The sequence below is a fragment of the Cucurbita moschata genome, unplaced genomic scaffold (genome assembly GCF_002738365.1).
Source record: "Cucurbita moschata cultivar Rifu unplaced genomic scaffold, Cmos_1.0 Cmo_Scf00038, whole genome shotgun sequence".
In the NCBI taxonomy this organism is placed as follows: Eukaryota; Viridiplantae; Streptophyta; class Magnoliopsida; order Cucurbitales; family Cucurbitaceae; genus Cucurbita; species Cucurbita moschata.
Window position 1 is genome coordinate 534,319 of NW_019268554.1, and position 15,622 is coordinate 549,940.

General features: G+C 37.5%; 2 protein-coding genes across 9 annotated transcripts; one reads left to right on the top strand and one right to left on the bottom strand.

The window, feature by feature from the left end:
* The first annotated feature begins 49 nt into the window (after positions 1–49).
* LOC111432459 (probable galacturonosyltransferase 7) lies at positions 50–8,538 on the top strand. 8 transcript variants are annotated; one of them, XM_023069354.1, is made up of 10 exons: positions 50–580; positions 1,182–1,216; positions 1,468–1,527; positions 4,516–4,591; positions 4,679–4,726; positions 4,769–4,821; positions 4,909–5,207; positions 6,296–6,653; positions 6,735–7,256; positions 7,720–8,538. In XM_023069354.1, exons 1-10 carry the CDS (start codon positions 418–420, stop codon positions 7,999–8,001), a joined length of 1,896 nt encoding a protein of 631 aa, XP_022925122.1. In that variant the 5' UTR covers positions 50–417; the 3' UTR covers positions 8,002–8,538. The 8 variants fall into 8 exon arrangements, with proteins under 8 accessions (XP_022925122.1, XP_022925120.1, XP_022925123.1 ...); XM_023069355.1 differs by having other exon boundaries at positions 51–580; positions 4,688–4,726; XM_023069352.1 differs by having other exon boundaries at positions 1,185–1,216; positions 4,679–4,821.
* Positions 8,539–11,393: 2,855 nt separating this feature from the next.
* On the bottom strand, positions 11,394–15,348 carry LOC111432348 (protein SCARECROW 1-like). Its single transcript, XM_023069191.1, has 2 exons — positions 12,806–15,348; positions 11,394–11,939 (listed from the first exon to the last, which is right to left on the bottom strand). The coding sequence occupies exons 1-2, from the start codon at positions 14,881–14,883 to the stop codon at positions 11,474–11,476; spliced, it is 2,544 nt and encodes an 847-aa protein (XP_022924959.1). The 5' UTR covers positions 14,884–15,348; the 3' UTR covers positions 11,394–11,473.
* Between the last annotated feature and the right edge of the window lie 274 nt (positions 15,349–15,622).

Here is a 15,622-nt window from a genome sequence, read left to right on the forward strand (position 1 = left end):
CCAAAAAAAAAAAAAAAAAAAAACCAGAATTGAGCCGGTTCAAGTCCTTCCCACTCGCCACTGGTCTTTCATTTGCCGAACCCACTTCGAGGAATTTGTATCTGATCCATCCATTGCAGTGAGCGATGGAACGAGAGAGATGAAAACGAAACCCATTCCTGATTCTACCTTCAACAACAACAGCGGTTAATTCTTTCGGATTACTCCACAACAGTGTTCCCTTTCCTCAATCTTTGATGAACTGTTCGTATTTCATGATCTATATCTGAATTACGTCTCTGCTTCAACTCTGGCGGAGATTCAGCGAAAATCAATTTGATACGAACAGGAAAATTGCGGACGGTTGAGGGGGCTGATTTTCGAAGAGGAAGATTATACATTATCGATATATAGTTGACAGACGGTAGTGTGACGGAGATGAAGGGCGGCGGTGGCGGAGGGAGTGGAGCTTCTGCTTATGGATTTCCGGCGAAGAGGCGATGGAAAGGACTCGTGATCGGAGTTCTTGGCCTCGTTTTCCTCTCAATGCTTGTGCCTCTCGTGTTTTTGCTCGGTCTCTACAATGGCTTTCACACTACGGGTAACATGTTTGTTTGTTTTTTTTTTTTTTCTTTTCAATCGAATTGATCCTTGGCTGTGTTGAATCTGATGTTAATGGATCGGATCTGTTCGTAGCTTTTACTGTCTCAGTTGGGCTTGTCACATCTTGCACACTTTCTATTCTCTTTGTTTAATGCTCTGTAGATCTCGCGTCCCGCATCTGTTTTACCCTGTATTTGGTTCGTTTGATTTTAAATTCGATAATGTTTCGAATCGATTTTCTTGCATCTTTAGCGTCATTTGCATCGTATATGGCCTGGCTCTTCAATTTTGATTCCGTTCACCGTTTCTTGTTGAAGTGTCTCCTTCTCCCTCCATTTTGATTCCCTTCTTCGGGATTTTCTTCGATGAATGCTGCGTGAATTAGGATAGGAAGGAATTCAGGCATCTTCCCTCTTCTGTAATCTTTCATCTGCCTATTCTATTTTTCGATAACATCTCTATTAATAATCACATCGTAGTCGGGCTTGGCAATATTTCCCTTTCTTAGTTCCTACTTTTCATGAACAGCATTTTCTCCACTAGTACATATTTTATTAAGAAAAGTGTTTTTCTAACACAATTTTTTTTTGGTTCTTCAGCAGGATATGCATCTGACTCGCAAAGTTCAAAACCTGTAAGGACTAATATTTGTCTTTGCGACATTTGGTTTCAAAACTCATACTATAAGCATGATTGGTTTTGTAAATTTCCCAGTTATTGATATCATTCTGTATATTCACGGTGATGTAAGAAAATGTTTTGAAAAATGATTTTAGTTGATTCGATGCAGGAAGAAAGAAATCTTAATGGATTAGATCGTTCTCCATTATTTAGTGTACTTCTACTGTCCAGTTATTTTAGTTTCCATGAACATTTTTATGGCAGGGGTTTCAACCTAGTCATGTAGATGACATAATCAGAAAATTGGGACCAACGCTTCCAAAGGTCTAATAATTTTTCTTAGTTCTTTTTGCATGTTGGTTTTTCTCTTGCATCAGTTATGGATAGTGCTTGGTCAGTTCTTCTTAGAATTTATTTATTTGTTATAAATGTTGTACTTGGACGAGTAATGGATGTACACCGTTGGCGTGTAAATGAATACATTGTGCTACATATCATTTGGTGATAGTATTTTGGATATATTTCATCAAAATGCTTGTAATATATTACCCAAAGTGAAGGCTTTGAAATTATGATTTTTTCTTAGTATGAGTATGGCACAGTTAAACTTTTGAATAATTGTGCAATTGATTAGCTGAGCTGAAAGCCAAGTTCCTCTACAGTTTGCAGAACCTTATCTCTTCTGTTTGCTGTTTTGCTACTCCGAGCTCTTACCTTTTCTAATGGTTAACCCCTTGGTTCCTTAATTTTTCTTTTTCTGTTTTCCCTATAAGGCTTCGAAATCTTTCAGAGATAGATGAAGCTCACAGAATAAGAAGTTTAGGGAAGGGACTTGATTACATTAGATTTTGCATAAGTCCAGACATTTTAGAGCATGATTCAAATGGCTATTCTTCACATTAGAGGCCATTCTTATGGAATGATTCTACTTCTCCACCGTTTATTGTACCATTTTTTTTCCTTGTGTTATGTGAACCAACTTACAAATTTTTTGTTCCCTTTTCTGTATTGAGCTTTCTCTTATCCTTATCGGGTAATTTGTTGTCCTCTGGGAAGAATTGATTAGAAGACTCTTTTTGGGATAAAATAGGATGATGATGAGGTTTCAGATCTAGATTGGTTTTAAGTCTCTCTTTTATGTATTCTTTTCAAAGGTAGCACCTCCAGAGATGAAATTGTACAAACTATAGGGCTTGCTTTAAGTACTAAATAGGGTTTTCTCCGTTGAACCACTCATTGAAAATAAACAGTCACCAATACAGTAAAAGGGTCCTCCTTAGCTGTTTGGAAAGGCAGGGGAGAAGAAAATAAATTTCTTCTTATGATCCAACTGCCATGAGGAGATGAGTATTATTGAAAGGATTCAGGAAAAAAGGAAAATAAACTGAAGTACAGTTCTTAAACCAAATTGTTCGTTCTTTATAGGGCTGCAGAGGAGATTCAAGGTCATTTGTTGTTCCATTGCTTGTTTAGTACGAAGTGCTGGATCTTTCTTTTGCAGTATTTTGAATTTTCTTGGGGTTTTGATGCAACAAGAGAAGGAAATATTTCCAGTTGCTTTGCTGGCATGGACTTAGATGAGCGTAATTTTGTGGGTAAAGGTTGTAAGGCATCTGTAACAATTGTGAAAGGGAGTGGAACAAAAGTTTTTTGTTCCATCGGCTTTTCAACAGGAGGGAAAGAATGGAATGGAAGTTTATGCAAATGTTGTTAGCGAAGTTGCAAATGACTCTAAGGGAATATGGAACTCTTAGGATCTAAAGATGAATGGAAGAATTCGTTTGAAGAAATAAACAACCAGATAAGAGCGATGAAAGAATAGAAGTTAGAGGAGGAAGGCAAATCAAGATTTGGTTGAAGCGGAAAAAGAATCATCACATGTGAAAAATTACAAGTAGAACAGATTAGATCAACATGTAAACCCATCTAGAAGAGATCAGGTGATCTCAAGCAAAGGTGGAGTGCGACTAGATAGTGGCAAGAAAAGAAGGGAATGTGGGAATTTCGTCATATTTTATGAGTGTGGACAAGGTGTGCTTCTGAGGGCAATGTAATATTAGCAGGTTATATTAGGAAGATTACGGGTGGCACTTTTATTATTACTTTGGTAGTTTGTTTGGTGGAGCGGCTATAAATGGAGAGAGACTGGGAATTTGGGGATTGGCGGAATTTAGGAGGTTTATGCGGCTAATGCACCAAGTGAAGAGCGCATTTACTAACCATCCTAAGGCGAGAACTTGGTCCTTATGATGATAGACTAAAGGGAATGTGAGAACTTGGTCCTGTCTGAAAGGTACTTATGAAACAAACTAAAACTTCGAAAATATTTGGTCCAGAAGTTGAAGACCTGAATACTGCTAGGACTATTATATAACTGATGAGTTTCTCAGAGAAAACTGTCTCTAACTATTCCGATATTTATTATCATGATGAAAGTTTGTATCAACTTTAATTGTTTAGGAAATATATTTTTGGTATATTATGTACTTTTTTTTATTCAGGAATATTTCGTTTACATGATTAAATATTGGGGGTGGGGGAACGGGGAATGCAGGCATCTCCATGCAAGAGGAAGTTGCAAAAATACCACCGAATTAAGAAAAAGATAGAAATGGATGTTTTCATTTATGCCAAGATAAAAACATTTAGAAAAACCTTATCCAAATATCTATTGAAGGCAGCGTATTTTCATTCAAATAGTGGTTGTATCTCTCCAACCATATGGTTCACGAGACAGCTTTCACGATGTTTAGCCATAGAATTTCCTTTTCCTCTTTGAGGGGGTGTCCCACCAGGATAGTTGATAGGAAAGTTCTCATATTGATAGGAAGAGCCACATTCCACCAGAAAACATGTAATTAGTTAACTGCTATATTGGCTTGGTCAGGTAGATCATAGTGTTAGATTCTTTTCCTAATTGGTTAACGGATTCCAGTTTTATTTAAACCGGCAGTGTCCACTCTATATCATTCACCAATAAAATAATAGTTAGTAGCAGCAGGCTTGGGCTTCAGTTGTCATATTTAATGGTTTCTTTTTCTGATTTTTTTTTTCCATGCATACACACACACACACACATACATATAAATATGTGTATATGCTATATATCCATTTGTTGATTTTATCTTTTATTAATATTTATCTCAATCTTAAACATTAATAATGTATTGACACTTCGATGTATATGATTTTATAGTCTCTTATGTAATTGATGTTTAAGATTAATTATTATGATAATGGGTCTCGTCATTTTGGTATTTAAAGATAGTTCTAGGGTGGTTGTTCTGAATTGCCTTTGGTCTGCATTGTCAGGACGTATTTCAGCCCAATGTCATTGAACCTAAGAAGGAAGTTGAAGGTTTCATAGATGAGAGTCGGGAAACAAAAGGTTTGGTTGAATGAATTCTTTCAAGCAAGTTTTCGACAATATTTCTTTGTCTGGCATAATTTTAAGCTTAAATAATATTGTTTGAAGAATCTACAGGTTTACAACCTCCAAAAGTTGAAGAGAAGCCTCCAAAAGTTGAAGAGAAACCTCGAAAAGTTGAAGAGAAACGTCCAAAAGTTGAAGAGAAACCTCCAAAAGTTGACGCTCTTCCAAAGCATACCCATGAAAATGTATGAATGTATTAGTCTGTGGTGTAACTTATATACTGCTTCTGGATTTCAAGTGGTTTTGTGGTTAATTTTTATATGCCTTTCCAGGGTACCAAAGTTGATGGCAAAGTTCAGGCTACCCATCGCATGATTGCCCTGGACGAAAGTGGAAAACCATGTGAATGGAAGTTTGGGAGCTATTGTATTTGGCGAGAGGAAAATAGAGAAGTTATTAAAGATTCTATGATAAAGAAATTGAAGGATCAGCTTTTTGTTGCTCGAGCGTACTATCCTAGCATTGCAAAACTTCCAAAACAAGGCAAGTTAACTCAAGAACTGAAGCAAAATATTCAAGAGCTGGAACGTGTCTTGAGTGAATCAACCACAGATCGTGATCTTCCACTACAGTAAGTTGTGGTCGTGTTTATGATTTTATTGATGAAAAAGATGAAAATTGAAAAGTTAACTCAGTATCCAAACCTAAGATTCCCTAAAAGAGGAAACTGCATGACACTACCCCTCCCTCTGTTAATTACAAGAGAATTTCAACTGCTGAGAGATTTATAAAGTGAACACCTAGACAAGCAATGGAGTTTTAGCAAAATCAAAACTCTGTCCTTAATTCCTTCGTCATTATGTGTCCTATTATTTTCTCTCTCCTCATAGCCCATAGGAAATGCTTTTAACAATGTTTTTCATGCAGTGTTACCATGTTCGTGTCGCATTAGAACTGAATTGTTCTTTATCTTATGATCAAACAACGAGGAAACACCAAGCCCTTTAGGGAAGTGCAAAAGTTAATGCTAATTAGTATTTTCAAGATTTTGAAATTTTCCATTGGCTAGGGAAGTCTATTTCTTTTATTATTTGCTTAGCTTGTTAATTACGGCTGCAGTTTGGCTTTACAAGTGACAATTTTGGGCTATCCAAGTGATAATATTGGTGCATCTAGACAAATTTGCTGAATATAGTTTATAACTCCAGCTTCTTTTTGGATGGGTCTTTAAATTTTGGGTTATTTATCCCTGAAGCTAGCCTGAGCCACTCTTATCCAAAAAGAGTTAGCTGAAGCATCAGATATATCACTAACACTGTGATTGTTGATGCTTCTCTTAGACTCATGCCAATGGTTTAACGCTACTTTGATGGGAAATAGATAGGAATATTATTAATCTTTTTTATCATCTTAATCTCTTAATTTTATATTGGAAAGCTTTGTAACGTGAGGTTGGGAAGTAGCGTACTATTATTTCCTGAAAGCTACTAGCTTGTCTGCTTATTACATGCTTTCAGATATTTAAAGAGATGAAAATTCTATGTATTATGCAAACTAATTAAAGCTATGAGCATATTATAGAACATTTAGCCTCTATAGTATCTAGTTGCTTCACTTTATGACACCTTTTTTTTCCCTTTTATTTGATTGAATCTTCGTTGAAGAAATTCTTACATTTCTGCCCTGGAAAATTTTCCACGTCTTCAATCTCTTAATCAGGATAGAGAAAAAGTCGCTGAATATGGAAGCTGCAATAGTCAAAGCTAAATCATTCCCTTTGGACTGTAATAATGTGGACAAAAAGTTGCGACAAATATATGATATGACTGAGGATGAAGCCAGTTTTCACATGAAACAGAGTGCCTTTCTCTTCCAACTAGCTGTTCAGACCATGCCAAAGAGCCTGCATTGCTTGTCTATGCAGCTAACTGTCGAATATTTTAGGACTGATTCAACCAATTTGGAGCTCTCTCAGGCCGAGAAATATGCAGATCCCACATTGTACCATTATATAATATTCTCGAAGAATATACTTGCATCATCAGTGGTTATCAACTCAACAGTTTCACATGCAAAAGTGAGTTAAATGTTTATGCACTTCCAACTTGTATGTTTCCATTACTTCTTAAAATGACACTGATACTCTTTGATGTTCTAGGAAAGTGGAAATCAGGTTTTTCATGTATTGACTGATGGACAGAATTACTTTGCCATGAAACTCTGGTTTTTGAGGAATAGTTATAAGGACGCAACTGTTGAAGTATTGAACGTTGATCATCTTAAGCTTCATGATGAAGAAAATGCAACTTTTGTATTGCCTCAAGAGTTCCGTATTTCATTTCGCACTTTAACTCACTCTAGGACAGAATACATGTCAATGTTTTCCCATCTGCACTATCTTCTCCCTGAAATATTCAAGAACCTGGATAAAGTTGTGGTTCTGGAGGATGATGTTGTTGTCCAGCGAGACCTATCAGCCTTGTGGAGCCTTGACATGGGAGGAAAAGTTAATGGTGCTGCTCAGTCCTGTCATGTGAGGTTGGGTGAGCTGAAAAGTTTTCTTGGTGAGCATAGTTACAACCAAGATGATTGCACTTGGATGTCCGGACTGAACGTAATTGATCTGGCGAAGTGGAGAGAGCTTGATCTTTCTCAAATTTTCCGTGGTTTGGTCAGTGAGGTAAGTCCCATCTCATTACCTGTGCTAATTTGTGAAGATGCTTAATTGTACAATTCTAGATATTTACAATTGAGTGCATAAACATGCTTGCTTGCTTGCATCAGCTCGCTCGCCCTCTCACACACACCAAAAAATAAATCAAGAAGTTTTCCTCAAATTCTCAGTGTATATTTAAATCAATAGTCCTAATATTGAATAAGAGATATTCTTCTTGATCATGGATCTTCCACTGCAGATGTTTATAATACGTTGTATTGCAATACCTTAGGGCCTATTTTATGATTGTCGTGTCTTTTCTATGATATATGTTAGCTGTTAACTTGTGTTTTCATGCGTAATACTCGATGTTTTTCAGTTTGACTCCAATACTTTTGGTGATTGATCAAGGATAAATTTGAAATTTGAGCTTTGAACCATCAGATTATCTGACACTTCCTTTGCCTTCATAACCATTATTGAACAGAAGCTGAGCAAGCAGGACAAATCAACGGATGCTGCTGCATTGCGTGCAAGCTTGCTTACCTTTCAGGGCCAGGTCTACGCTCTTGATAATTCATGGTCTGTTTATGGATTAGGTCATGACTACAAGGTTAATGTCCAAGACATTGAAAAAGCTGCTACATTACATTATAATGGTTATTTGAAACCTTGGCTGGAGTTGGGCATCCCAAAATACAAAGCTCACTGGAAGAAATTTCTAGACAGAGAAGACCTGTTCTTGAGTAAGTGTAACATAAATCCATAATAAGTTGATGATTCTACCACACCGTCTACTACATAGGTTCCATGAAATCTGGAGCTCAACTCCATCAAGTATAATTTTCCTTGGCAAATGGGATTGCTCTCAACTGATAAGCTCCCAACACAGAACTCATTTTTAGCTTCATCCATATCAAGTTTGCTTGTGTTTGCTTGTGGTGGCTTCTGATATCATGAGTTTTTATTGGGAGTTGAAGAAGAAGAGAAAGGGATATAGATTTTTCTGTTTGTCTGTCTGGTAGTTGATTTGTTGAATGAGAATCTGAGTTGGAAAGTGTGGCAAATAAGGCAAAGAAGATGCACAAAGGGTACCAATTATGTTCACCCAGCAGCAGGATTGGCTTGGATTTAACTGTTCAAGTCAATGAGAACAAGATTATTTGTCTGTTGATGTCACTCATATTAAGATATAAATACATATAGTTAGATTAGGTTCTGATGATTCTAGTGAAACTATAATTTTTTTGACAATTCGTATTCAATTTCATAATAGAGTTATCTTGAGGCACTTTGCCTGTGAGTATTGTTTTCTTTACTTTGACTGTGCAGCTATATCGATATACATTGGACGTTGTGGCAGCGACAATCAGCCGATATCACTACTTCTCGCTTCTCGTTTCTAGGCCAGGTATTAAATTTTGTCATTCTAAACGTAGGTCAATTGGTTAAGGTATTCAACTGAGAGGTTAGAGAGTCGAATCTTTCTATTTTCGTTACTATTATAGAGAAAACCTTTAAAGATGGTATATTAACTTTGATTTTGTTACGTTAAAAATGTTTTTTTTTCAATGAGTTCATTAGCTTTAAAGTGGGATGATCGTAACTTTTTTAAATGTTTTTTTTAAAACTAGGCATGTACTTATATTTTGTTGTATCATTCCTATGTATATTGTGGTAAATCCTATGTATATTGTGGTAAATTTCTTGTGGTACCACAAATTTTGAAGTTGGAAAGAAAAACGTACCATATCTTAATGTCTAGAATTTTGACCCGTTCGAATTTGAAATATAATGGTCTTAACATTCTCTTGTCCCTACAATATGACCATTTTTATCTACTTGTTTTGAATTACTTTTAAAAGTGAAGGCTATTTCCACAGACTAACACCGATCATTTTAGCATGTTTTGCTCTTGCTCAAAAACAAAGATAATTTTGAAGATCCAACCTAACATAAAATTACTCCAAACTAAAAATATTAACTTTTGATTTCTTATGATTGAGTGTCAATTATTTATCATATCTTCATGATCACTTTCATTTGAATATGGTATCGATTTATTTATCTACTTTTTACTCATCTGTCACATAGTCTCTTAATTTTGAGAATATGTTCACCTTATGTTGTTTCTTACCTGGAAATTACTACTCTTATTATTTGACAAATTTTAATATAAAAGAAATGTAACTTCAATCCGTCAAACTTAATCTATAATATTGTCTCTCAAATCAGTCAATCAACTATGTTTCTTCATTTAATAATAAATTTTATTTTTTTTTTCTTTACAAAGGCATATATTTCTAAAAAAAAACAAAGAAAAGAAAAAAAGAAATATTTTTAATGATAAACATGAAATATCTTATTAATTTATTTAATAGAGGGAAAATAAGAGAGAAATATATAGAAAATAGTAACCAAAGGTTCTTTAATGAAAAGAGGGAAAAAGAATCTAAAATTAAAAAAAAAAACGAGTGAAGAGAAAGAAATCAAAAAAGTTGAAAAAAAAAAAAGAAGATAAGAAAGTATCAAAAGAAAATAAAAATTGAGTTTCTCCTATTTAAACCCTAATATTTTTTTAGCATCTTAGAATTTATGTTTATGAAAAATTAGAAATAAGAAATAATACAGTTTATCGAACATGTTTCTCTTCGAAAAAAAAAATATGCCCTAAATTCGAAAACTTTAATGTTTTCTCATATGTCTATTACGAGAAATACAATTATGTCTCAATTTAGTTAGACAACGGGGGCTCGAAGTTGTCGTTTGGTCTACCTTAAAAAGGTGTCGATAATCCTACTAGTACAAATGAGGACCATATGTGTACTCCATTATTGATTAGTTGGATATAGTGGGAGTAGGTGAACAAATGAGTTCCCCTATTATCAACCATACTCCTTTTCTTGTCTGCTCATAACCCAAACCACATACAAATACGTAAAGACATACTTTTTTCCAACAATTTGCCAAGCCTTTCTCTAGACATCACCTTACATTTTCCCAATTTAGATTCACGTTTTTTTATAGTAATCACCCGTTTGCCTTCCCCATATATTTTTTCGGTAAACCTGTGAACAGATCATGAGTTTTGTTAAATTACAAGTTTACTTTCATATTCATGCCTATTACAGGTGTACATGAGTCGGTTGGGGTGGAGAAGTTTTTCGGACTAACTCAAAATTTCGAATTGGTTGAGTTAATGACTCGAGTAACCTGAATAGAGTTCACAACTCAACTTTTATTGGATTGAGTTGTCGGACTAAAATCTCATAAAACTCAAATATCAAAAGATTCATAAAACACATCACTAACCTTAGTGAATGTTGGATGAAAGTCCCTCATCCACTAATTTAGAGAATGTTCTTGGGTTTATAATCAATGAATACTACCTCCATTGGTACGGGACCTTTTGAGAAAGCCCAAAGCAAAGCTATGAGGGCTTATGCTCAAAATGGGCAATATCATACCGTTGTAACTCTATTTCCGAGTTATTTTTTATAAGTATCCAAATATGATTAAGTACTTTTAAAGTATTATTTTCCCAATGAAAGAAGTTGAAAATTTGACTTTAATAACAAACATTGCTCAACAATAAAAGTACCTCTCTCATGGACCAATCATTTGAAAGACTTTCTTTCTTTTATTATCATAAGTTATAGGTTAATGCACTAAAAGTACCTCTCTCATGGACCGCGGTTAAGTTTTCTCGTCATACGCCTTATAATGTTAATTCATAAACTATTCCGGTACAAGATAAAATGCATTTAAAATCTTGTAAATAAATATTATTTCATAAAAATTTAAACTTCTAGTACTCCAAAGAAAGGAATGCATATTAATTGAGTTAGGCTCATATTAACCCAACTAATCTAATTTACAATTTTTTTTAAATTATTTAACATTATATATTATCTATGATTTTTTGCACTTAAAATAAGTAATTAAGGATGAAGCTTGACCTCCCACCTGCACATTTACTGAATTTAAAAGTAATGTAAACAAAATATTAAATTTTTTAGTCGATATTATAATGAGTTAGAAACAGAAAGTTCATTATTCAAAAGGCACAGATAATTTGGTATACATTGGACATGGGAAAAAGGGTTTAAACAGGAAGAAGAGGAAGAAGAATAAAAAAAAATTAAAAAAAAGCCATAAAAATAAGGGAATAATGATAATGATTATGACGATATTATCAAACAAAATCAACACCACTATATAGAATCAAAAATGCAAAAATGTCAGTACCTAGGAATGTGGTTGCCCGCAGCATGGTGATGAAACGGCGGCTTCCAAGCTGACGCTGTCAGCAAGCATAGATCCTTCCACCCAAGTTTCAAAGTCCCATTGTCTTCCACAAGCGTATATCCATCGGAAGGGAACATTCCGAGGAGGAGAGTGGCCTGAGTTGCAGCATTACCGGCCAGAGAAATGCCCTTAAACCCAGATTGTTGCAGCTTTTCTCTCCAGTTTTGGAACTTCACTTCGCCGCTCCTCGACGGTCCTCCGACGGCCAGCACGTTTCTGATCTCCCTTGATAACAGTAGCTGCTCCACTAAGTGCCTCTCTTCACTCTCTTCGCCATAGCTGACACCCAAAGAGTCAAACAGTGCTGAATAGTAATGAATGGCCTCTACGAATCTTCCCAAGAAGGAGCCTGTGTGGCTCAGATCTTGTTCGACCACCGTCACCACTTTTGGAGCCAATCTGGTATCAGTTTAAGACAGAGATGGCAATGTTTTTTAATATGTACTTATCAGCAACATGTAAACAGATGAATGGATTATTCAGTGAAAATATCAAATATGAGATGAGAGTGCAGCTTTTTACGGTGCATTGCACAGAGATAACAATGAATTAGTCAGTCAACTTTTTGCTTGATTTAAACTGTTGAAGATTCATCATTTTGAAAAAAAAGCAAGGGGTTAATGGAGGTAAGCTTAAGACTAAGAATCACTGTTCATACGGGTGAGGGTTGTTAGTGGGGAGTCTTACATATCACGGGTTTATAAGTAAGAAATATTGGTACATGGCATTTTGAGAAAACTATGAAAGCTTATATTCAAAGTGGACAATATAATACCATTACAGAGAGTCGTGATTCCAAACATGATATCAGAGTCATGACCTTAACTTAGTCAATGTCAATAGAATTCTCAAATGTCAAACAAAGAATTGTGGGACTCGAAGGTGGTCAAAAAGTGACTCAAATGTCGAATAAAGGGTGTACTATGTTCGAGGGCCACAGAGAAAAGGAGTCGAGCCTCAATTAAGGGGAGGCTGTTTGAGGGCTCCATAGGTCTCAGGAGAGGCTCTGTGAAATACTTTCTTCGAAAGAAGAATTATTGAGGATTATTGGTGGCGTGTCCCAGGCTAATTAAAGGGATGATCATAAGTAAGGAAAATCAAAAGCAAAATCATGAAAGCTTATGTTCAAAGTGGACAATATCTCGACAAGCGGTGATTCTTAATACACATTTATTCCTCACACATGCTTATGATAAAGTAATTAACAGGGAAACCCATCAAAGAAGAAGATCAAACGAAAAGCTTGAAGGTTTGTGTTAGTATACCTCTGCAGAAGCCAGAGCGTATTGGAATCAGAACCAGTGACTTCGTAAAGAGAATGCTGCATCCAATGGACGGCAACGGCTTCCCTCTGGCTCACGTTGAGCCTCTCCAAGTCCAGATTGCCAATTTTATCTGCAACAGGAAAGAAATCAAACGGAAGGCCAAGCTTCTCGGCGAATTCAGTGAGGCGTTTGCCAGTGGCCTCAAGAACTTCCTGAGAGGTCCCCAGCCCAGTGAGGCGGACATAGGGCGGCCCACCCGGCCGAGACGCCAAGATGTGGAAGAGGCCTGGCCATTGAAGACCTTGCATGATGTCTAGATCTATGATGTGAACTCTCTCTTCCCTTTCGAAGGCTTCTTGAATGGCTTGATTGGCTGTGAAGTGTGAGAATTTGACAAATGGGCTTATGCCATTGAAGACTTGAAAGGCTGAGGCTATCTTCTGGCTGTGTGTATGGGGCAATAACGTCGGCGGCAAAGCGGCGTATATGCCTAAACATGAACTCACAAGCCTCGCCGACATTGCTTCTGAGAAATACGCCGCCACTCTTTGCGCCGATGTGCCGAAGGGCGTCGACAACTCCGAGATTTCCAGTAGCATCTTATTGGCTTCTTCTAAATTATCGGCAGAAACGGCTTCTGCACATTGAAGAAGCAAAGTCAAGAGATGTAACCCTTCTTCGTCTCTCTTCTGTTGCCTCATCTCCTCTTTTATCTCTCTAATCAGTAACGCAGTCGTTGAAGGATCATTACTCGTCGGCGGCGAGGGAGATGGCTGTGCGGCCGCCGCCACCGCTGCCTTCACATTGACCGGACAGGAGTTTTGCTGTTCTGGCTGTGGCTTAGAAGGGATATGGTTTAGAGGAATAAGTGATGAATGTGGAACAGAAGAGAGATTAAGTTGATGACCGGGAACCTCGCCGCCGGTGGTGGCGACGGAGGGAGTGGGGGCTGGGGTAGGAGTGGCTCCCCAGTGGAGGTATGGGTCATGAAACGGAGGCTGAGAGGAGAAATTAGGAAGATTATGCAGAGAAGAATCGAGATTAAGCTTCAACCCAGAACAATCCTGTTCTTGATTGAACTGCCTCTGCTGCAGCCCCAAGCCGCCCACCGGCGCTGGTGACGGCAAGGGCGATTTCCTAACACGCTGATCCTCAGCGGCGAAGTTAGGAACGTTAGGTTCTGTCAAAGTACGAAGACGAAACTCAAGAAGGTTCGCAAGATTGGGGTTACAAGGGTAGATAATATCACGAACGTTCTGAATAAGCTGAGGAATGGATACGGCAGTGGAGCTGTGGATTAAATCCTTGATAATACCGTCGATCCAAGCAGTGGCGGAGGAATCATCCATTGGAGTAGAAGCGGCGGCGATAATGGAGGTCGTTGTAGAAGTTGGAGGATTATGAAGAACAACCTGACATGGATTAGGAATGGGGAAAGGATTATTGCGAGTATTTAACTTGTTGTGGTGGTGGTGGTGATTCGATTCGGGTGGGAACAAGGGTAATCCAGAAAACCCACAGACTGCAGGATTCTGCAAATGGCGATGGTGGGGCTGAGGACGAAGAACAGGAAGAGTACTATCAATAAGAGACGAGACATTGGAGGTAGTGGAAGAAGCCGTAGCATCAGAACCAGACGGAGGATTTGATAAATTTGACCCTGCGACCACAACTGACGTCAGAGCGGTTAAATTATGCACAGTGGAGTGGTTAGCGCCATGGCTAGGGTTTGAAGAAGAACAATAGTTATCCACATTCTCATTCGTCTTATTTTCTCCACCTGCAAAAGGACGATCGGAAGCCAAACTCCGCCGACAAAACCGTGGATGAACGGCGGCGGTACCGCCGCCTCCGCCGTCGAGTTCTTCGATCTCTATCTCCGACGCGATTCTCTTCCGCACCATTTTTCCAGGCGGTAATCGCGGCGGCGGTTGAGAAACCTGAACAGGAACTTGAACAATCTGTTGATTAAGTTCTTCGCTGCCGTTGCTGTTCGTCGAGTTGCTGGTCAGAGAACCGTCATCGAAACCGCCATTAATGCGGACAGCGGAGTCGCCAAGCAAAGCGTAAGTCGCCATTGGAGGTAGAGAAGATATGGCAATGGCGACGATCGTTGTTCTTCATAAAGGAGAAGGAGGTAGCAGGAGTAATGGCTACCATTAACGCAGATTTGTAAGATTTGGAAACAGAAGCGAAATCCAAGCAGAAAACGGCACGAAGATTTGGACAGCAACTAGAGGATTCCTCTTCTCTCTCTCGAGCAAGAACACGAGCCCCTATGCCTTCATGCTTTTTAATAATGCGAAGTACGCGGAAGCCATGGATTTTGGATGCATCTGAGAGGTGGCTTTTTGAAAAGAAAATCGTTGTGCGAAATCGAGAAGATCAGGAACTGAAAAGAAAACAGTATTAAAATGGAAGAGGAGAGAGAGAGATTCCTTCTTCTTTCTTCTGCTTCTTCGCATTACAGTTTGAGCAGGAGCTTCTTCACTGTCGCATCCATGGCGGAAATGGAGGAACATACTCGACCCGCCATTGTTCCATTGCTGCCTTCCAAAATTTCTTGACTTGTCCATTTATCCATTTTATAGTGTGGAATATAATAATTCTTTTTTTTTTTTTTGGTTCTATTTTCTTCTTTATAAATATTTACCGGATACAAAAATATTTTAACCCCTTTATTTTACATTATATTTGTAAATAATTAAATTTTGGTGGGATAAATCAAGCGATCAAAATTGAATTAGAGATATTTATTTAATCTGCAATATTAAAAACTACGTGGACCCACCTCGAACCAGGTGGGAATAGTGGAGG